At 38.4% G+C, this 24,386-nt stretch overlaps 1 protein-coding gene across 2 annotated transcripts; it reads left to right on the forward strand.

The window, feature by feature from the left end:
* Positions 1 to 1,185: 1,185 nt before the first annotated feature.
* LOC145986455 (pyridoxine/pyridoxamine 5'-phosphate oxidase-like) lies at positions 1,186 to 22,055 on the forward strand. Of its 2 annotated transcripts, XM_083120487.1 has the most exons (6): positions 1,186 to 1,491; positions 7,295 to 7,451; positions 16,943 to 17,042; positions 17,683 to 17,736; positions 18,373 to 18,575; positions 21,885 to 22,055. In XM_083120487.1, the coding sequence occupies exons 1-6, from the start codon at positions 1,428 to 1,430 to the stop codon at positions 22,048 to 22,050; spliced, it is 744 nt and encodes a 247-aa protein (XP_082976613.1). In that variant the 5' UTR covers positions 1,186 to 1,427; the 3' UTR covers positions 22,051 to 22,055. The 2 variants fall into 2 exon arrangements, with proteins under 2 accessions (XP_082976613.1, XP_082976614.1); XM_083120488.1 differs by lacking the exon at positions 17,683 to 17,736.
* Positions 22,056 to 24,386: the final 2,331 nt, after the last annotated feature.

A 24,386-nucleotide genomic window follows, 5' to 3' on the forward strand; every position in this document is an offset into this window, starting at 1 on the left:
AAACAATATTTTTTGAGGGAGCAACACTATAATTGGGGAAAATGTGCATTGTTTGCCATACCCCCTGGAAAAAACTACTTTCCTTGCCCCTCCCTGGAAAAATACTGTGGACGTCCATGGCTGCACTCCATATTTTAAAAATGATAATGAAAATTTCCATAAGAGAACTTGAAATATTAAATATATATATATGTGTGTGATGGTGTGTGTGTGTGTGTGTGTGTGTGTGTATGCATATATATTGAGAACTGAATTTGAAAATTCAGGCGCCAGTTGAAAAAATCCCTGCATTTTACATTACCAATTTCGAATTAAAATAAGCACTCAGGGAAGCTATTATCAATTACACAGGACAGGCAAAGGCAACCTTATTTTCACGTAAAGATTCGGAAGAGTTTGTGGTGGATGACACGCATCGCACACCCAAACCCAGAGCTATAGATCGACCACAAGGAAAAAAACCTTGGGACGGGAAGTCCCCACGCAGCTTTCCCTTCTTCCCTCCACCTCGGGCCATAAGGAAGCATGGTCCACTCTCCCCCTCTCCTCTCGCGGGGGTAGGGAGCACAGGAGTCGCGGCTTCGTCGGGTACAAGAGATCTGACCAATAAGGACGTTTGAAACCCACGTGACTGTCACCGAAAGAGCTCTCCCCCCAATTTGTGCTGGAAACAGCAAAAGAAGACGGCCGCGCCATCTACTGGCCACCGATAGAAATGCAATTTCAAAGCGCAGCGAGATTTAAATGTGGGGTAATCCTCTACTCCCTAACTCCTCTATGCCGAAATGTCAGGAAAGGCAAGTGATTACTCGATCCATCCTCGAACGGTGGTAATAGATCTTAGAGTATTGCCTTAATTTTCCTGGCGAAATTCCCTCTCGCTGAATGTTAACAAATAGACGCAACAGCCGGGTGGCACATCCCAACATGGCGGCCGCCGCAAGCTATTTTGGCTTCTGCTGACGTCACAAACAACAGCCATATTAGTCCTCTTACGTTACAATTTATCCCGAACGCCTTAACAACTTGGACTAATTGACTGATAGCAAGATGTTGTCTGTCGTCGTAAGAAATCTGTTTGGAGTAGAAACAGTACTCCTTCTTCTTTCTTCTTCTTCTTTTTTCTGACCCTGTCAGACAAAACACTGTCGAATTTGGCCAACGTTCCTGGTTCCTGTATTGACAGTAGTACCACAGATTAGTAGTACTCTGTGGTATGGGATTTCGGTTACACGACTTTACCAGTTCCCGTGTAATACGAATAAGAAACAGTACTTTTTTTTCTAAATTTTGTTAAAAGTCTATAACAGTAGCAAGAACGCATTTTTACTACACAAATTGAACAACTTAAGGGCACAACATATTTTTTTCACAAAAGATTGTCATCGTAGAACGTACGTACGTACTTAAGCGGCCAATTGACATTTATGCCCAGTTTGGTGTGGACAAGAGCAACTTTAAAAACATCCATCATGGCTGTTGATATTGGTGGTGAGCATTTCTTGGTAAAATTTTCGTATCCCCAAAACGTATTTCTTCAATTTTACAGGAGAAAGTACGGTACTACTTTACTATACCGGAGACACCTATCAATGATTTATTTCGCAATTTTTTACATTGATAACGTACTATTCTGGGTAAATTTCTCGTATCGGACAAACGGCTGAAATTTGCTAGTTCATTTAATTTGAATATTCGTACGTACGTATTCTGCATTGAGAAACATTGCTGAAGGTGGCATTTCGCTTATTTCACGGAAATAAGCTCTATTTGCGACATATCGAGTAAGTTTTCTTCGTTTCTTTTTGCCTTCGGTAACATGCAAAATGGCGGTCAGAGTATCACTACCGTACTCGGCATGCAGTGTTTCCACCCCACTGCACCCAAAAATACCTAAGTAGCCCCACAAACCATTCACGCATAGCCCCATTCATATATAGCCCCACGAACCATTTCCAGTAAGGTTAGGTTAGGTAGGGTCACTATAGGTTACAATAGTTAAAAATTGGTTTCGAAAAAAATATGCGTAGCCCCACACACCATTCTCGTGTAGCCCCACGAACCATTGACACATAGCCCCATGAACCATTGACACACAGCCCCACAAACCATTTGCGGAAACGTACCTTCTTCAGTTACAAAAACACGTGTTTGGAAACACTGACCGGGATTACGTCATCACACACAGGCTACATCCACCTGGAAGTAAATGGATGCAAGAGCTTTCGTGCATCGGTCACACATTTATATCGAAAAATAGATGACTTACCGGCAAAATTCAATGAACGATGCGAGAAAACACTTCCCCGAACTTCCACAAGTCTAAAGAAAGTGCATTCGGTAAGTAATTTCTCCTGTAAATTTGAAGAAATCCGTTTATCCGATATGAGAAATTTACCCTATTCTGCATTGCAGAACATTTCTTTAGGTGAAATAATTGATTTCTAACGAAAATGATGTCTATTTCTTACATACAATAGCCCCACGAACCATCACGGGGACGAGGTATGCCTACTAGGTTAGGTTAGGCCTGTTAGGTTAGGTTCCATTAGCACTCCTTTCGTTCAACTTAGCATATACGGACAACATCGGAATTACAAATTCCACGGCATCTTCCACACCCGGCAACAACTTCATGACGCATCCTCGACACATCATGTTGTAGCAGCAGCAATAGTGCGTATTGTGCTCTCGTGCAGAAAGCAAATGGCGGCAGCAGCAATAGTAGGTCGAAAATAGATTTTCGTAGAACACCACATGCATTCGCATTAAAATGGATCAAAACTACTTTCCAGAACATCAACAACTCTACAGAAAATGATTTGCGGGTAAAATGTTCGTATCCCCAAAACGTATTTCTTCAATTTTACAGGAGAAAGTACTTACCAAAATGGGTTTATTTATACTTTAGGAAGGTCTTGGAAGTTTGTTTTCACCTCATTGAAATTTTTTTGCCGGTAAATCATGTAATTTTCGACATTAATGTCACTCCAATGCACGAAAGCTGTTCCCTTGATGTCCGTCTACTACGTGAACCAAATATTTGCGAGCGTTTCATGACGTAACAACCGGTCAGTGTTTCCAAATACGCGGTTTTGTAACTGTGTAACAGTTCTAGAATGTAAATAAACGTGAGTTACTGTTCATCATTTCTGATTACGAACTTGCGACAACATGACGTGCACAGGATCAGTGGCATGCTCAATGTGAGGTTGATGGGGGCTATAACCCCCCCCCCCTTTCGCCCAGTATCTCTAAGGCTATTTATGAATGGTTCGTGGGCTATTTATGTATGGTTCGTGGGGCTATCCGTGAATGGTTCGTGGGGCTATCTGTGAATGGTTCATGGGGCTATCCGTGAATGGTTCGTGGGGCTATCCATGAATGGTTCGTGGGGCTATCCGTGAATGGTTTGTGGGGCTATTTATGAATGTTTCGTGGGGCTATCCGTGAATGGTTCGTGGGGCTATCCGTGAATGGTTCGTGGGGCTATCCGTGAATCGTTCGTGCGGCTAGCGCCAATGGTTCGTGGGGCTATCCGAGAATGGTGTGTGGGGCTACGAATATTTTTTTCGAAACCAATTTTTAACTATTGAAACCTTTGCGTGGCCCTACTAACCTATCCACGTGCCAATGGTTCGTGGGGCTATCTTTTTCACTATTGAAACCTTTGCGTGGCCCTACTAACCTATCCACGTGCCAATGGTTCGTGGGGCTAGCGCCAATGGTTCGTGGGGCTAGCGCCAATGGTTCGTGGGGCTATCTTTTTCACTATTGAAACCTTTGCGTGGCCCTACTAACCTATCCACGTGCCAATGGTTCATGGGGCTAGCGCCAATGGTTCGTGGGGCTAGCGCCAATGGTTCGTGGGGCTATCTTTTTCACTATTGAAACCTTTGCGTGGCCCTACTAACCTATCCACGTGCCAATGGTTCGTGGGGCTAGCGCCAATGGTTCGTGGGGCTATCTTTTTCACTATTGAAACCTTTGCGTGGCCCTACTAACCTATCCACGTGCCAATGGTTCGTGGTGCTAGCGCCAATGGTTCGTGGGGCTAGCGCCAATGATTCGCAATTATTTCCAATTTCACACTTTGCACATTCCTTTCCTCTCTTCACCACCCCGTGTGCAACCAAAAACTCCACCGGATCCTCAACACCCGGCACCAATTTCACAACACACCCACCACACGACACCTATAACTTCCGAGTTTCGTCAATTTTTGACATTCGTACTTACGTATTCTCCATACTAGTACCTAGATATTTTGCTATGAAGAAGGTCGCAACACTGCATAACCACTGATCATGGACTACGCTAGTCAAGATTTCTCCGCCATATCGCGTGTAACGCAAGCAAAAGCGAAGAAAATAAAAATACTCCATATTTCGAAAATTGAGATTATTTGCCTGCAAAAAACGAAACGCGAAATAGAAGAATCCTTACGAATGCAGAATATGTAAGTATCAATGTGAAAAATACGAAAATAAGGGAATTAGAGACGTTTGGTGGTTACCGAAATTTTAATGATTTGCGTAAGTACTTTCTCCTGTAAATTTGAAGAAATCCGTCTCCGGTATAGTAAAGTGTTGCCGAAAGGACTTACCGAAATGGGTTTATTTATACTTTAGGAAGGTTTTGGAAGTTTGTTTTCCCCTATATGAATTTTTTTTGCCGGTAATTCATGTAATTTTCTACATTAATTTCACTCCGATGCACGAAAGCTGTTCCCTTGCTGTCTGTCTACTACGTGAACCAAATATTTGCGAGCATTTCATGACGTAACAACCGGTCAGTGTTTCCAAATACACAGTTATGTAACTGTGTAACAGTTGTAGAACGTAAATAAACGTGCGTTACTGTTCATCATTTCTCATTACGAACTTACAACAGCATGACGTGCACAGGATGCGTGGTGACATAAATGGTTCGTGGGGCTATTCATGAATGGTTCGTGGGGCTATCCGTGAATGGTTCATGGGGCTATCCATGAATGGTTCATGGGGCTAATCATGAATGGTTCGTGGGGCTATCCATGAATGGTTTGTGGGGCTATTCAAGAATAGTGCGTGGGGATATCCGTGAATGGTTCATGGGGCTATCCGTAAATGGTTGTGGGTCTATTCATGAATGGTTCATGGGGCTATCTGTGAATGGATCGTTGGGCTATCCGTGAATGGTTCGTGGTGCTATCCGTGAATGGTTCGTGGGGCTAATCATGAATGGTTCATGGGGCTATCCGTGAATGGTTTGTGGGGCTATTCAAGAATAGTGTGTGGGGATATCCGTGAATGGTTCGTGGGGCTATCCGTGAATGGTTCATGGGGCTATCCGTAAATGGTTGTGGGGCTATTCATGAATGGTTCGTGGGGCTATCTGTGAATGGATCGTGGGGCTATCCGTGAATGGTTCGTGGGGCTATCCATAAATGGTTCGTGGGGCTATCCATAAATGGTTCGAGGGGCTATTCATGAATGGTTCGTGGGGCTATCCGTGAATGGTTCATGGGGCTATCCGTGAATGGAAAATATATTTTTCTAATTTTAAAAGAAACAAATTTAACTATGTTTGCCTAACCTAACAGAACCTAACCTAACCTAACCTTGCCGTGCATGGTTCGTGGAACTATTTATCAATCGTTCGTAGGGCTATCTGTGCATGGTTCGTGCATTTTTTGAATGTGGAAAGAAATACAAAATCAGTAACACGAAAGTAGATATTTTTCTATGAAGAAGGTTGCAACACTGCAAAACCACTGATCATGGACTACGCTAGTCAAGATTTCTCCGCCATATCGCGTGTAACGCAAGCAAAAGCGAACAAAATAAAAATACTCGGTATTTCGAAAATTGAGATTATTTGCGTGGAAAAAACGAAATACGAACTTGAAGAATCCTTAGGAATGCAGAATACGTAAGTATCAATGTGAAAAATACGAAAATAATGGAATTAGAGACGTTTGGTGGTTACTGAAATTTTAATCCTTTCTTTCTATCCTTTTCGAGCATTTCCTCATCAGATAGCAGATAGTTTAAAAAAATTAAAAAATCATGTATATGGTCGTTCACTGAGGATAGGTGGTACAATCCTAATTTTACATCACTGCCCACCCCTACGTTTTGACTCCGATCATAGACTGTAAATATTTTCGCACATACGTAAGCATACTACCAATTCTGTGTTTCACTCCTAATGTACTGACATCAGCAACTTGTCATAAACACACACATCACATACTTACACACAAATGGGTCGGTCACAATCAGTAAGTAATGTCCATTTGGTAATAAATAAGAATGAAAAAAGTTAGTTGAACGAAACCTTTTTACTCTGAAAGTACATAAAAGAAGTAATATGCTCCTGGGGTGTGGAGTTAACGTAGTGAAAAAGGAGCGCCAATTCTTGCAGCTGCATGAAATTCTATTTTTAGACAATGCAGGGTAACCTCTGTTGCAACTTGTGGACACTTGTGCTAAAAAAAAAAAAAAAAAAAGGTTTCCTTCAGCGTGCTTCGAAATTCCATTCTCACAACGCAGATTCAACAACCAGTCTTCCCCAGTGTCAACGGTACTTTGTTCTGTTGCAATTCTAAGCCACATAATATTATAAAGGTGATATCAGTCGCATGTTTGGGGAACAGTTGTACACCTAAGTACATAACAGGAAAAATATCAAAAGTATATTTAGATGTTACATGGCAGTGGATTATTGAGGAAGAGGAGGACACACAGTTATGTGTTATTAGTGACGAAAGTGAACATGATACTTCGTTGTTACTTATTTAGGGTTCCTGGAGCATGCAGCTGATATTACATAATATTACATCACTTAGAAATTACAGCTGGTCTTAGAAGAAATACAAAGAAAGAACATTCAGCATCTATGCACAGTATAATTCATAATGTATATCATACTTTAAAAATAGTTAACAGGTTGGGCAACAGGTGTACCCCACACACCTATGTATGCTACAGAAAATGACGTGCCCAATACAGGATTAACCTGTCATAAACACCATAAAAGTGGTTGAAGGTATATTTCACTTTTTTCCTAAATACCCCCAAGCCCCCTTATTTTAGAAAAAAAGTTGAAGTATTGTATAAAGTGTAGGAAAAAATCACTTTTGTATGAGAATCTATTTAAATGGTATCAAAATTAGAATTCTTCAAATTAAGGAATGTCCAAAACCCAAGCTTGTTTGTTCAAGATGAACACTGTAGTAGAATGTGACAAAATCAAAAAATGTAAAGGACATTTTATATTTCTAAACTGGGAATTTTTCTTCGAATTTTAGGAATGAGAATAAAGTATAGAACAAACAAGGAGGCATTTACTGAAAGTGATCTGGTTGCCAAAGAACCTATCACTCAGTTCAAGTCGTGGTTTGATGAAGCCTGTAGCATCCCTCAAATTGAAGAGCCAAATGCTATGTGTTTATCAACAGCAACCAAGTAAGTATAGCATTAAGAAATATGTAGTGGGATGATAGACATTCTACTATTTATAGTACAATATATTTTTGAAATATTCATTGTAATAGACAAATCAGTTTGATCCCCCCCCTTCCAAAAGACAGAGTGGGTGATCTCCAGTGGAAATTTTTCTCACAAGTTCCTCATCTAGGTTTGTCAATTTTTAAGAATGAAATTCCGGGAAATATCTTGGCAGCATTCAAACCTTTTAGAGTAAAATGTTCTGGAAGACTGATCTGAATATCAGCGTTATCTGTTTGTGGCCTTGCTACTGTGAACACAAAATTGAATGAATGATCAAAATAACATAGCAATCATAATTTGTAAGTAAACAAAAAATCAATATGAAAACAGATATACAGATTCTTCTGAAGCCATAATACAGTAACAAAATTCTTAAAAATTAAACTTTACCTTGCACTTCACCGAAAATACTTGGTGACATTCTCCAGGTTCCATGCATAATTGAACAAGCAGTAATAAATTATTTTATTTTCTTGCAACTTTGAACATGCCATGACAGCACAAAGACTGAAGCACAATTAATCCCGCTGTAACATATTACGAACTAAATCTATATAATGAAGCAAAATTGGATGGAGGGAAATAAAGAAGTATTGAGATTTTGATGCAACAATGCCTTTGTTTTAATTGTCTGCAACTCTTGTGTAGATACTTTGGCAATACAATGTATTTAAACTTTATATTTCTTCCTCCTCCCACTTACTTAAACAATTACTCATTTTTCATGAGTCTTGAAAACAAGTTTGAAGTTTAATTGTTTGCTTTGCAAACAAATTTCTTCACTTGGCAAATTCACACCATATGAAAGTAAAAAAATAATAATATTAAGTCTCATCATTCTGGGAGACTTGGCATGCATACCCTCCCCAGCCTCTCATTAATGCATGTTGGTGGGTGGTGGGGGAAGGGAACAACCACATCATGGTGCTGATCACAACATCTCCACTATGTCAATGCTCTAGAATGTGTAGGACAGTGGCGTAGCGCGATTGTATGAAAGGTGTAAGGCTTTCTTAGATAAACCTGATCTGAATATTGGATAAAGAAAACCCAAAGATATTTTAACTAAATAGAATCTATTTGAATGTAAGTAATGTATGGGCATACTCATACACTCTATGTTAACAATAATAACATATATATTACTGACTGAAAATTCTCATTTATACTGTAACTCGATCCGACGATCCTTTAGTCTGAACACCTCAATCACGTCGTCATAGGAATCGGGAGTTTCTGGTCAATATCTTTAGCAGCACAATGGATACGCGTCCCAAGTCAGATTTCCTTGCCTGAGTCTGTGTGCTGCATTGAAATGTATGAATCGTCTTCAGTGCAGAAAACTACTTTTCCACCGACGAACTTGAGGCAGGAACAGTGAGGAACAATTCTGTTAGTTTGTACACTTGTTCAATAGCTTCATTCAAATACTCAAGTACTCATGAAGTTCAAACACACTCTTTACTCGATATTCGGCTTCAAAGTAAATTACCTGTAGCTCAACTTTCAACGGGTAGCAATTGACAAATTTCGCATACAGCATAGTTAAGGACACAAACTCTTCTTCTGGAAAGGTCATGTCATATTTTAATCCTTATTATTATTTTTCTTTCACTAAAAAGCCATTTGTGGGAAATGCGTAGGATACAATTTGCAAATGCAAATGCATTCGGGAATATTACTCATTATCATGGTTACGATATTTACGCACATTTTGAAAAGCATATCAAGCAACTTAGTCAAAGGAAAAGGTAAAAAAAATCTGTAAATCATAACGCTAAGTATTACGCGTATGCTTTGAACATTACGGGCAACTGGGATGCACGTGCCTAACTTTGTGGTCGCTGCCGGATCTAGGATTGCCAGACATTCCTCTTTTATCTTTAACTTCGCTGCTTCTAATGAAGGTAATACCCAACATTAAACCATCTCTTTGTGAACTTAATAGTTAGTTTGCACATTTAAAATGACACCAGTTTTGTTAGCTACACCTCGCATTGTTGAAACAACACGGGAGAAGATTTTCTTGGTTCTCTTCTGACCGTGGCAAACATATGCAGCGGGGACAGAAATTCTCGCCAGTTAGCACCCACAGATAATGTACCTTACAGTGCCTGAGAATCCGGGTGCCCTGTCATTGGTTGAGAAGATACTACGTAAGCAAACACACCCACCTACTACGTAAGCAAACACACCCACCATGGGTTAGTCCAAATCATTTCTGCCATTCACCCACACGTAAGTCCTCTCAAGCAGCCTTACAGAGAAACAACTCGAATCAAAACAAGTTCTCAATTGTTTAGTTAAAAGTTCTACTTGAAGTCTGATATTGCTGTGTGTGTTCAAGTGATAGATACTGGAATGAAATAAGTTTTCTTCAATAATTTCAACTTGTAAGGTGGACTTACAAGCCTTACGTGGGCACTACGCCGCTGGTGTAGGACCCAATCTCCACACCCTTTTTGTGTCTTCATAACTAGGTGCATTAAATCTGATTGTTGGTAAGTAAAATATATATAATGTATTTTGTGAGCACATGAAATATCTAGAATATTGAAGGCCGGTTTTTCAATGTGCAATTAAAGTTTGGGTTGGGCAAATAGCTAGAGGTTACAGCAATTTTGGGTTTTTCCATCTGCGGTCAGCTCCTCAGCTGAAGGTTAAGTGGCACTGAACTTGATCCCTGCTTCATCTGGTGGTGTCAGCGAGATTACTGGTAGTTTGCAAACAAACATGGCTGACTCATCGGAAGATCGATCTCCACCAGACAGTTTCTCAGGCACATTGAACGGGAAATAATTCAATAAAATGTTACATTCATGTAAAAATAAACTTGTTGCACTTGGCAGATTTCAAATGAAGTGCGCAGTAATAGGTAAAACAAAGGAAATGGTCGCCAGACTTTCATTTGTGAGCACATACTGCTGACATCCATCCTATCGTGAAACAAAACCCCAAGTGACAAGTTGTTGTAGTGGGCAAGGGTGCTAGCTTGGAGTGTGTGTACAGTTTTATGTTGTAAGTTCAAGTCCTGCTTCTGATTATTATTTTTTTTATCGTTGATTTACCACGATTTTGAGATTGATTCTGTATTTTATTTTGCGCAATCCTAACACACGTATTAAAAATTGTTGCTTTTTTATATCGTCAGATAGAGATAATGTGTGAATGTTCAATGAAAATATTTAATTTCTTCGTGATGTTACGTTCTCCCGGAAAAAAAGAAGTGTACAAAGCGGATATAAACTTTTAGTCAAAAGATACGTGCAAGGTGAAAACATATTAATTCCTAATTAGCTAGATAGAGTTATTTACACATATTTGATGTTGTCTCTTTTGTACTGTAGGTATTAATATTTTTACTACCTATTACCATTTTGTGGTTTGTGAAGGAAAAAAGCCAAATCTGTAGCAGTTGTTTTCCCCTTGCATGTATTTCTTTGTAGCAACGGAATATGCGTGCATTTAGTTCTGCTGCATTTACAATGTAAACAATGAATTTCAACAACCGCATGTGTCTTATTGTTTCACACCATGCGAAATTTAATTTGAATTTACACACCTAGATGTCAGTGTCAGTGAATCTCTCTCTGAGCATTGCAAACTCTCAATTGTTACGTGCCCAACTTACGGTCAACAAACCTATGGTTATTTTTACATTGAAAAACCTGGTGTTGGTTAAGACTGGAAGTGAACTCCAACTGGTGGTTGGCTGACCAAAAAGTTGACCAGACATTGAAAAACTGGCCCTGAAAGTTATGTACTTCCATGATGATCAGTAACTTAGTGTAACTTAACAGAGATATCATATAGATCCAAGTTTGAGGAAATTCACACCTATGCCTTTCATTTGCATTATGTTTTTCAGTTAGGTAAAATTTCACTCTTAGGTGATAGTAGCTGGTAGAGTCTAACCTGTTAATATAATATTTCAATAATTAGATGGAAGCGAGTTACTACAAGTAAATTTCGCGGATAAAAATTAGTAACTTGCTTATGTCTGATTATTATCAAGTGTGTCTTTTATTCCCCAAACATGAAGATAATATTTCAAACTGTCAATTTATATTGGATTATGTTTAAAATATATGTGATTGGGTGTAGGGAAACTCATCTCTGGAAGATGTGTTGCTATCTTGTCTTGATTTTTTTTCGTATTTTGGGAAGGGGTTTATCTCTACAGCATATTTTAGTGCTCTTTTTGGTTGTACGAGGTTTATTTTTTAATTAGGGGCCATTTTGAAATAAAACAAAAACATGCAAAGGAAGAAATGTAATTACCTCTGGCTGTTCATATGCACATTCAGCTACTTCTCAATGTAGTTCCATAGTTGTTGAGACACTTGTCGTAGCGGTAGATGAGCTTTTGTAGACCCTCATCAAATAAATCTGCCGCCAGGTCAGGCAGCCAATCCATCACGGTCTGTTTGGCATCATCGGCACTGTTGAATCGCATCCCAATGAGAAAAGTCTTCAAGTGGAGGAATAGGTGATAATCGCTAGGAGCGAGATCCAGACTGTACGGAGGGTGGTCCATCTGCTCCCAGCCAAATGAGTCAGTGAGCGACTGTGTGGCAGCTGCAGTGTATGGCTGTGCGTTGTCGTGCAGCAACATGATACCGGAAGACAGCATTCCTCATCGTTTATTCAGTATTGCTTGGCGAAGTTTCTTGAGAGTGTTGCAATATACGGCTGCATTAACTGTTTGTCCATTCGGCAGAAACTCAATCAGAAGCACCCCGAACCTGTCCCAGAAGACGATGAGCATGAGTTTGCTTGAAGGTTGGTGAAGGTTGCTTTCTTGAACTTTGTGGGGATGATGTGTGGTGCCATTCTTTGGATTGTTGTTTTGTTTCGTGGGTGTAGAGGGACAAATGACTCGTCCCCAGTGACGATAGCTCAACAGTTCATCACCTTCACTTTGGTACTGTGTCAAAAAAGACAATGCACTTGCCATTTGCTTACTCTTACTCTTGTGTTCCTCTGTGAGCATTTTGGGCACTCACCGAGTACACAGCTTTCTGAACAAATTCTCCACTAAAATCGTGTACAGTGCAGAACGTGAAGCTTGTGAAAACAAATTGGACAGCGTTGACACTGTCAAACGGCGGTTGGCTCGTATCGCACTCCCAATATCATGCACCAATGAGTCCGATATGATTGATGGGCATCCTGATCGTGGGTCGTCATGAACATTCGTGCGACCAGCCTTAAACAGACGTACCTACTTACGCACCTTACCTTCAATAATGACATTCTCACCATACACCTCACGTAACTGGCGATAAATGTGTGCCGCTTTCACATTTTTCGCGGTCAAAAACCTGATCACAGGGATTTTCAATCACCAACACCACTTCCATTGTCCACCACAACCACACCAAGCATTTCGCAATGTGCAAATCACATCTGTTTTCCTGCAAGGCATGTCGGTGACTAATGCACATGCGCAAAATGCCAAGCACGCAGTGTTGCCAATGTGAGCACAAAACAGCCCCTAATTTAAAAATAAACCTCATAATTTCTTTTTTGTTTTCACATATTTATATTCTCGTATGCAGGCTTCTACATGTATGTGATAAGTTAAAACAAGTGTACATGGTCCTACAGCAGAGGGATATCTGTTTTACAAAGACAAAACATTTACTATGGTTAAATGTCAGTGTTTGGATCTTTGTAACAATTTTATTTCAGTTGCTTTATTAGTTGTTCCTTGTGCCAACAGTTTTGGATTCCACCACATTGAACTTGTAGAATATTTATAGGTTTCTGCAAAAAGCCCAATCTTTAGGCATAACCGTAAAGCAACCAGCTAGCTAACACTTAAATGTAAATTAATTATTTTGCATAATTTTTTTTCTTATTTTTTGTCTAATATCAGTTGTTATGTACTAATAAGCAATTTTGAATAATTTTTACAAAATTTTCATTCTCCCTTTTCGAATTATACCCCGTTAACATATGAAAATGCTATGCGTTCACCCCTACAAATTGATTAATTAACCTTAAGATTACTTTCAAAATTAGATTATTTTTATATAAAATACAAATACTCAGTGGCGTCGCGTGAAATACCATAATGCAAATGAAGTACCATCCAGACCGAGATGGGCTACAAACACATACAAAATCAATCGTTGATCACAATCACAGAGAAGAAAATGCTAAATGTGAGTGTGACACTGATTAAGTGAGCATACAAAAAAGTTAACAAATTGTAGAGTACAAAGAAAAAATAATAAAATAAAGTAAAACAAAAATGTGAATATAATTGATTGATTTGGTGTTTTAAGTCTACTTTATGCTTATTGAGGCTAATGGGGACTGGACCTACAGTTTAAAGTGGGATCTGAACCATATGTGCCTCCACCGAAATATGAATATCAATATAATAATGTTTTATGAAGAATACGAACCTGAGACCTTGAATTGTGCTAGCCACTCTGCCAGAGTGACCAGCGAAAATCCATTTACGAAACAAGTCAATTTTCATTTATTTTGATTCAGTGGCAGCGATTGAGTTCCAGAACCGCAGGAAGGGGGGGGGGGGGGGGCAAAGAAAGTATATTTCCCTCTGTATATAAGGTTTAGCATAGTGTGGGGGAAAAGGTGCCCTCCTAATCGCCGCCTCTGTTTCGATAATCGTTTCCGCTTAACACCCCCCTCACCCATCAATACCCTCAAAACAAGGAAAAATTACTAAGGTAAACAGTTTGAATTATTGAAATGCCTTCTTCTCTCCTTATTTAGCATTGGAAATTATTTTACCTATTCTTAAGAATTAACCCCGCCACCATTTCCACTAACCATGATACCGACGAATTATTATTATTATTATTTTCAATTTCAATAGCAATTTGTAATTTCACAACAGCTTTCCTATATTTCATTGGTAAGTCTCTGGCAATGCTCGAACTTCATGATGCGAATTGCAATTTGCGATACTTAAAATTATTGTTTTAAAGTTTACCCGTAGGAGTTTATAACAATTATAATTTCTTTTCAATGAAATATATAAATAAAACCTCGGATACCTGGAGGAAACTCTGGGGGGTAAAGGCAGCCTGGGGCATGGTGCTGATCACATCACCCCCACCTTCGGCCTTGATCAAGAAAGTGTGGGGCCCTAACCCTACACCCCCTATACGCCTTCATGGCGTGGTGCATAGCACAGGGAAGCAGTTTAGTTTTTTCAATAAAAATATAATGGATATTTATTTATCCATACTCGTTTACATGTGTAACAAGATATTATTATTTTCTAGTAGCAGTGTCTTTGTCATCTTTCTTTTTGACTTGTTTACATTATCTGAAGGTTTAAGCAACACATTTAAAATATCGATGTAAGTGTAAATCTGCTCATTTTGGTGATATAGTGTTTGAAAAGAAAACTTTTCTGCAACAACTTTTTGCAGTCTAGTTGTTGAGTAAGTTTGCAACCTTAATTTTTGGTGAAATGGATTGGAAAAGAAAGATATTAGGCAAAAGCATCGAAGATCTTAGGAATTGCTATAACAATGCAAAGAGTTGCATTATATCTTAAATACTGCTTACTTTTCTCCAATACAAAAGCTAAAGGAAACGAAAAATAAAATACTTGGGAATAGCAAAAAAAATCGTGCTTCCGCCGCTATCCACACATTTAACAGTTGTCTTTCAGAAGGAGCACATGCTCCGATTTCCAGCTTCTCCCCTTGGTTTCTCTCGGCTACTTCAGTGGAACAGGAAGAATACAGCAGAGGGAATTCATAGCACCAGATGTGCCCCGGGCTCTCGCTACCTAATCTGCTGAGCTTTTCTTGTCAACAGTTGGAGGAAATTGGTAAATTTGAAGCATTGTGAAGACTTTAGGAACGAAAAAGCTGCTTTGTAAAACAAGTATCTTGAAACGTAGTGTTTTATAAAGCAGAGAAGAAAACAAATTGAAGTTTTTCTGTTTTCAGTTGTGGGTTTGTGTGCTCTGTGAACCCCCTTCAGGTGACGCCTCTGCAAATATCATAGATTCATTGTACATTATTCTCTCATTCTCTGAGCTAAAAGCACTTAGGTCACTATTTAGTACATAATTATTACTCTGTATTCACATATTGTTTATGACTCTTGAATATTCACGTGTCATACAAATGTATGAAACATGAATCGTGAAGTCCAGCAACATATTTGACATGTCCAATATGAACACTACTGGTGGATCACCAGCATGCCGCACACCTTTCAAAATATGCCTTTGTGTTGTTTTGGGTCACTAAGTTCCCTTAGGTGTAACACAAAGTGATGTTGTTATATAGTGTTGAGCGATTTCCCATCCAAATTCAATCTGGGAGAATTTTTGCCTCGGAATTTCATGGATCATGTGGATAAGAGGGGCTGCAGTCTTTCTAAATTTCTTTTCAATGTCAGTGGAATCTTGTAATACTCTTGCCTTCATAGATGTTAAAATGGAAGGTATCCACAGAAGGTTTTCAAGCAGGCTTTGTAACAAAATCTTACAGGTTTACCTCTAATAAATTGCTTGCAGGAATGTTTTCCATTATACAGGATCGCAGACTCAACAAAACTGAGCTACTGAACAGGCACAAAATGTTCCATGAAGTGGTCATTTATTATTATCATCATTATGATTATTATTATTAAAATAAAACAAAATATAAATTATAAGCAATAGAAATAAATAAACTATGCAAAAGATGACAAAAGGCTTTACAACTTAAATTTCTTGCTTTACATGCAATACAATAAATGAAGTAATTGTTGAAAAGCCTGTAGCTACTGTATCGGCATAGCATTACCATATGGTAATGCCACCATTATGACTAATAATTGAACAAGTAATGCATGCAAAGTCTTCAACAGAAAAATGTATAACATTACATTACATGTGTTTACTAAATGCAACATTATGTTACATGTGTTTACTAAATGCTGAAGAGCATAATGAAAGACAATCAAATAAAAACATCACATTTACTTTCCAGCGTATGACATTTTGAATAAAAAAATCGAAGATCAAGACAAATACATCCTCTCACAACAATGCAGTTATCTGAACCGAAACGAACAGTCTTAAACGCATGCTTTATGCTTCCTAGAGCGACTCCTGGCACTACCTTCACTTACACACTCATTGTAGACAAGCCTCTAGCATGAAAGTGTTCAAATGTTGAGCATTACCATATGATAATGCTATGCGTTGAAGGGTTAATATTGTAAAATTTAGCAAATTGTGTACAGCATACTGATGTATCTAATTGCATTTGCAACGCTAAATAGAGCTGATCTCCGTGGCAGAGTTCTTAGTACAGCGTGCTGACACCAGGGGTCTCTTTACCAATTTCATTATATCATCACCCATCACCATCTTTGTGATTAGTCAAAAAGTGGTACAAAACGAAGTAAAATTAACTGAAGCAATGATATACAGATCCATCACTTCTCTTTCTGCATAGGGATGGTGATCCTTCAGGTCGCATGGTACTTCTGAAGGGATATGGCAAAGATGGTTTTAAATTTTTTACAAACTATCATAGTAGGAAGGGAGTAGAACTTGTAAGTATGATTATAGTTTTGTGTACGTTCAATTAGTACATGTTTGTCTGGGTTCAAATTACTTATTGTTTGTGTTGATAAGATAGTGTTAAGTATGTGCTTGTGTATATCAGTTGAAATACAAAATTGAAATGTTATTATTTTCTGCATATTGATCCATAACACCAAGATGTTCTTTGAACCAGGGACCCTTGCATTTCATACCAGTGCTAACCAGCTAAGCTATCAAATCCATTCCATTTCCATCTCATAGAAGCTTTGTGCATGTTGTCTTGCATATCATAGGCATATAAATTCCCCTGTTGCCATTATTATTTGTAATTTTGATGATTGTCTGACTGACGAATGTAAGTCTCGCATTTTCACATGTGCATATTTCAATTGAGAGAATTCCGCCTGAATTTTTTCCCATTAAATTCATATGAATAATATCATGTATTAATTTGTAGCAGCTTGCATAAATATCATACCTAAATACAAAAATATTTCCACATTATTCAACTTGTGTTGCTTGTTCATTGATTTTCCACAAAAGTAATTGAAATAATGCTGACATTATTACTTTTGACATGTGGTTATAATTACTTCTATTTTTTTTAAAAAAAAAACAGGATTTGAGTAAATGTTTTATATCTTCTAGATGGAAAATCCTCGTGCTGCACTGACATTTTATTGGCAACCTTTGAAACGTTCAGTAAGTTGCTAACATTATTACTATACTTTACCATTTGTTCTTTCTTAGCAAATTGCCAGTATAACATTTGCTGAGGACTAAACAGTCCACAAGCAGTATTATTGCAAAATGTAGAAAACCCTCTTTACATAAAGTGTCTTCCTTAATATCAAGTTGCATGTTCCCAAGTACATACGACACTGTTATTTTAAAATAAAATAATAGCCATTTTTTTTTACTTTTATCACCAATTTAATTGAATAAATACTGGGTAACAATAACAACTTGAAAATTATTTGTTTTCATACATAAACTCTGTTACGAATTTACTTATACTCTACAGGAGATTTCAAACCAAAGTGATACGTGTCACTTGGAAGTGAACCCTCGGTAATCAATGCAAGCTTTTGAGCCTAAGAGAGACAAGTTGCACATGTCATTGATTTTGCTCAGACTGAGCCATTTTCTCAACGCACTGTGTCACTTAGTCTGAAAGCTCCCTACAGTTTACAGACATCTCCATGAATCCTTTGGCAAACACACAATTACAGCTCTTCAGATTTTGCAACTTAAAATAGATAATGACTTCCTAACTGAAGAGTGTACCTTTTTGAAAAGTTTTAAAGACAATGGACAAATAATTTACATTATTTTCAGGTACGGGTAGAAGGTGTAGTTGAAAAATTGAGTGAAGTGGAGTCTGAATCCTACTTCCACTCCCGACCAAGAGAAAGTCAGATAGGAGCCTGCGTGAGTGAACAGAGTTCAACAGTCCCAGGCAGAGATGCACTTCTAGCCAAAGAGAGGGAACTAACAGAAAGGCATTCAGATGGCAGTGTGATTCCACGTCCTAAGAACTGGTAAGCAATCTGTTAACTGCACTTGTATTCTGCAAGGGAGATTTCACACTAAAGCAACATGTGACAAGTGCTGGTTAACAAATAAAATGCAGGCTTGTGCAGTCTGTGATGTCACTAAGGTGTGAAACAGTGCTCCCTTAGTGTTATGTAGAAGAGGAAAACGTTAACTAGCAAATGAACAAGATTTGGATCCCAAATTTGTTTGAACATTCTTGAATGCCTAATTTGCAAAGATTGATTGAATATAAAAAGCAACAGGCATCATCTGTTGTTGGGACAGGGATTCAGTTCCCGGGAAAGTAAATAAAATTTAGATAACTACCAAGTATTTACCAAAATTGTATTTACCTATATAAAAGTGGGTAATAACTAGAGTCGAGCCAAGCTAACTCCCAGCATGGGACTCAACTTTATGGCAGTGACCTGCTGTTGCTGTGTTTACCAACGAAGAAACTTGCAGTGAAATGGCTGACAAGCCATATTACTGCCTCCCCTGTTTTGGCAACAAGCAAAACAAGAATCCGTTCTCCCTGAAGCAGCCAGCAGGGAAACAGAATTTTGTCAAAATATCTCATCTGTACTGTGAATGGGAACCAGGAGTTAACTTCACTCTGGTACAGTTTCCTATAATATCGGGTGTCCCATAAGTTTGGAACCATAGGTATTTTCAAATTACCCTTTTTTCTGTTACAGAAAATGCAAAATACAAAATACAAAAAAACTCTGTTCTTTTCTGTCTTGACGTCTTCAACTGTGTATGATTCACAATGGTGAACACTTTGAACACATTCTTTAACTGTTCTATGTTCTTCTTAAAGATTTGCATAACCTCAGAAGTGTAGAGTGACTAGCCATGTGTGGTTGTGTTGTTGTATGTGTATCTTGGTGCAGCTTGAAAAAGTTCTGGGAAACCAGGATGAAACGTCGCAGATAAAATAAAAAACACTAAAAATAACTGTTTTAGATTATTTTGCATCTAATAAGTTCCTAACATTAACTTGTTCATTTTTTTAATGTGGTGTCTGTACGATTGTGTCCTTGGTTTTGCACACATTGTCGGAGTCTCATGACTTTGCGAGAGGCAGTCCGAAAATAATCCACACTCTCTCCATTCAGAAAAAGTAACAGTGTGGTGTGCATTATCCCCTCATGGAATCATTGGCCCCTACTTTTTAAAAATGAACACGGTGACTGTAAACGCTGGTGTTGGTAACCTTTTTCCTGCCTGCCCTCCATGACTATGACCCAGATGAAGAAACACTCTTGCAAAATGGTGCAACTAGCCATACTGTCTATGGATGTGCTTAGACTCGCATTTCCTGGTCGTCTGATTAGCAGATTCGGCGATATTCCGTGGCCTGCCTGTTTACCCGACTTGACGGCTCCTCTGGGGTGTAAGGGGTGCTCCTTCCACGTAGTGCACCCAATAGTCAACCTCACTTCCACATAGTACAGCTAGTACACCCTGGACTGCAGACTGGCCATGGCCAGTATAATTCTGTGTCGTCCTGTTTTTTGTCCTTGTGTGTGCTGAGTGCCCTTTTTAGTCTCAGCTTTTAAGCAAGGTAATGAAATCTTATGTTTCAGACACGCTATTATTTTTCTTATGATAAGGGGCTGGACCCTGTATAGTGTGACGGGTGCGCAATAGCCTCAGTGCTGACACACCCAATTTTTTAAAATTCAAATTAAAAAAAATAAAAATTAACTGCTCTTTTGGGGTTACCTCAAATCCAAAGTATTCAAGGACAACCCTCCAAGAACCAGGGATGATTTGAAGGAGCGAATTCGGCAAGAGATCCACAACATTCCGTTGGAAATGCTATGCAACATCATGGGCGGATTTACTCTGAGACTCCAACAATGTGTGCAACACCAAGGACACCGTCTTACTGACAGCATAGTCAAAAAATGAACATTTTTCAGGTACACTAGTAATTTCCACTCATGTACAGTACATTCATGTTCAAAAAATAAATAATATTTGCTTCCTCTATTTTTTGTGAATTTTTTTAATCTTCCCGTTTGACTGCCTCACCCTATATATATCAGTGTTAAGTAAAAATTTCATGAGTGATCCAGCCATTTAGTATTGTATACAGTGGAACCGTGATTTTATGTTTTTCAGGGAAAGAAGCTGAAGAAACTTAAAACAAGGGAAGATGTAAAATCGAGGAAAATTTTATAACATTTTGCACATTTTATACATTTTTGTAAAATTCGGGAATAAAAAATCAGGGTTCCACTGAATTTATACATCCATTTTATTCTAGACACGAGTTAGCATGTCACTGTTGATAAGAGGCACAACATCTGTGATTTCATTCCATGAGAGGAGACTAGTGGGCAGTGAGGACACACAAACAGTAGACAGGTGATGTCTTCTGGGACTCGGCTCGAAACTGCCGTTACACAGCTACAACGGACAAACTTGTTGCAAACTCAAGAACATAAAATGCCTACTCCCATTTACTGAACGATATAATGCTGCTATCGCCTCCTAGCAGCAAAATACAGCAACACTGCACTGCACATTGCTTGCATAACAAAATTTACTTGTTTCATTCTCTATTGAAGTTAGGGTTCTAACAATCCGTTGTGTAGTTTAATTGTTGTAATTGTTTTAAATGCTTCACAGACTTATGAATAACCCTGTAGTATATGGCTAGGCTAACAGTTACAACAGGGTGTCTACCAAAATAACAATCCAAAATTCTTGACTGACTTTTTCATTACTTTTCTTGGCCTTTTTTTTCCCCTTTTTCTTAACATTTATTTTCTCACCCCCTACTTAGGTATAGTTGCAAAATTAAGAAAATATATATTTTTTTTCAATATAAAAAACAACCTACTGCAAGGCTGGTAAAGATGAAAACTGAAGCTGTACTTTAACAAGATATTTATTTAGACTTGCTTTAAATATTATTGCATGTAAAAATTAATGCTTCAGACTTCATCCTGGATGGGAAATGGCCACATTATTTAATATTTTGACAAAACATTGCGCATACAAGAATAGAATTCATAAGCAACAAAGTAACCAAATCTTAACCACAATTCAATTTTGGATTTCCAAATTTTCAATTTTATCAGATCCCAGTACAGGTAAATTTAAATTCACTAAACTAAAAAATAGCAAAAATTCTTGACCAAAAGAATAATTTCTTTTTCTTGACTTACTCATTGATTTCTTGACTGGTAGACAGCCTGTTCAAGTATAGGAGCATAGAAAAATATTTTTGGATTAGATTGTACTTGTGAATTGGTACTATAAAGATTATAAAACCTGATTATTACTTTTTTTTTCAGGGGTGGTTTTAAAGTAATTCCTCATGCGGTGGAATTTTGGCAAGGCCAGACAAATCGAATCCATGATAGAATTCGATTTAGGCCTCAAAAGATAGGAGAAAATCCAGATGGTATTGTTGTTCATGAGGGTGAAGATGGATGGGTGTACGAGAGGTTAGCTCCATAGTATTGGAGGTATACATTGAGTACAACAAATTGTCTTCCAAAAACTTTTAGGTGTAATAGCATAACTTATATTGAAGGGGCTTTTTTTAGTACTTGCTTTACAGTAACATTACTGCAGTTATCCGAAATGACTTTGACAATAAAATGCACTGTATATGTAATTTGAAAACTTGAAAGGTAGGGTGAACAGTGTTACCTCATGGGAAAAAACTCCACATTCCTAGCTTCCATGTATGTATGTGGTTGCACAGCCCAGTAAACCTTGGTTCAGTTTGGGTAAGGCCAATGTAGTCTATAGGTGTCTATTTGCACTTTTGCCTTGTCATGCATTTTTATGGTTCTTTTCCAATTTACCTGCCTGTTACTTCTTTTAATGCTCCATAATTGGTTTGGTTTGATTTGATGTTTTAATCTCACTTTATGCACAGAAAGGCTAATTGAGACTGGACCTACAGTTTAACCCTTTATAGCCTGAATTTTTGTTATGGAACAAAATGGCAGTTTGAAACATTTATATGTATGGGTAAGACTTCCTTTGGCAGGATTGATAACAAAAAATCATCTGACATTGTAATAATACTAATTACAATTAATGGGACCTCAAAATCCCGACAGGCCATTACCATGTTATGTATAAACAGATAAATGATATATCAGATGGTGCTTGGCTATAAAATATATACTCCTTTCAACAGCTACGTGCAAAATATTTACACCCTACCTGTTACACGTTTTTGAAGAAAGTGAATAAAGAGTCAGCACTCTTGACCTGTCATCAGTGGCATGCCCTGGATTTTGGTAAGGGTGATAGTTATATACTTTTTTTTAGTAGCCAGCCCTCATTGTCCATCTTTCTCACCTTTTGATGGTCTTCTTAAAAAATACTAGGCCCAGGGGAGGCAGAGGGGGTTATGACCACCGCCAACACCCTCTTGAGCATGCCTCTACCTTACATTCATTGCTATTATCCTCAAATGGTGTGTCTATACCTGAGAGATTTTTTCCCAGTCACCTATTAATATCCTCATCGATATCAATCTTTGTGCCATAGCACTACGACCAGTGATGGCACCAGTCTGAAAAAAAGGTGGGGGGCTACAGATTTCGGAGTCAAATTCTTGGGGGCTAACTAATACCGGTTAAAAGGTATTTACTTAAGTCTTTCGCTGCGGGAAGCGACTTGAGTCAATATGAGTAACTTACGGAAAGCGACTGCAGTCAATTTGAAATATTCTCGTCGCTGCTGGTGTCGAGTGAAGTCGCGCCGTAACGAAAGCATTACTGGATGATGCTGCCACCTAGCGGCTTTCGTTTCAATTAGTTTTAAAGGACAAATCGTGCTGCTTTTCTGAACAAATGAACTTCGTGTACCACTGTGCGTACGTAAACAAGAATGGCAGCACGTATGGTTTTGAAACTCTCAGATCACAGAGAAGTAACAGAGCTTTTGGATGTTATTTCGGACTATGAATTTAGTGGATCAGATGTAATTAGTGCTGGAGAAGATGGAGAAAGTGACTGTGTTGACGATGTGTTAGTGAGTGGTACAGATTCGTGTTCAGAATGTGAAAGTGATTCTGTAAATGATGGTGTTCATAGTTGGTCGATGATGAATGGTTATTCCCGCTCAAAAAATCTGACCTTGTGTGATGGTGATTCTTTCGACTTGCAGGTTAGTGGTGATCTTACCAATTTTGAAACTCCATACAAATCATTCCAGCAGTTTATGCCAGACCACTTATTTGATATTGTTGCAAATGAAACAAATCGCTATGCAAATCAATTCCTGGACAAGACATATGACTTTCCTCCTCGTTCAAGATATCATTCTTGGCATGGGTGCTCTGCAGATGTCATTCAGGCCATGGTTGCCATTGACATTAGCATGGGAATTTGGAAAGAACCAACACTAAACATGTACTTTGCTCAAAAAGATGGGCTTTGTGCTACACCAAACTTTTCATCAGTTATGTCACGAGATGATTATTGTTTACTAAGATCATTTATCCACTTCAATAATAACGACAATCTAATACCAAAGGGGACTCCCGGATATGACCCTTTGTTCAAAGTGAGGCCCATCATAGATGAATTGGAAAACATTTATTTACATAATGTACAACCAGGGAAGTGTTTGTCAGTAGATGAATCTATGCTGAAATTTACAGGAAGACTATGGTTCAAACAATATCTTCCTTCAAAACCTTCTACCAAGTGGGGAGTGAAATTATGGTCTCTGTGTGATAGTAAAACTGGTTACCTTTGCCGGTTTGATACATATGTTGGGAAACAATACAATGATAATGGTGCTGGAGGAAGTTTAGGGGAGAGGGTTGT

This window comes from Lepisma saccharinum, chromosome 4 (assembly GCF_977018435.1).
Source record: "Lepisma saccharinum chromosome 4, izLepSacc3.1, whole genome shotgun sequence".
Taxonomy (NCBI): Eukaryota; Metazoa; Arthropoda; class Insecta; order Zygentoma; family Lepismatidae; genus Lepisma; species Lepisma saccharinum.

Coding starts and splice junctions, on each gene's coding strand:
- LOC145986455 (XM_083120487.1), top strand. CDS start 1,428: ATGCCCAGTTTGGTGTGGACAAGAGCAACTTTAAAAACATCCATCATG. Junction 17,043..17,682: donor GTAGGAAGGGAGTAGAACTT/GTAAGTATGATT, acceptor TATATCTTCTAG/ATGGAAAATCCTCGTGCTGC. Junction 18,576..21,884: donor ATTCCACGTCCTAAGAACTG/GTAAGCAATCTG, acceptor TTTTTTTTTCAG/GGGTGGTTTTAAAGTAATTC.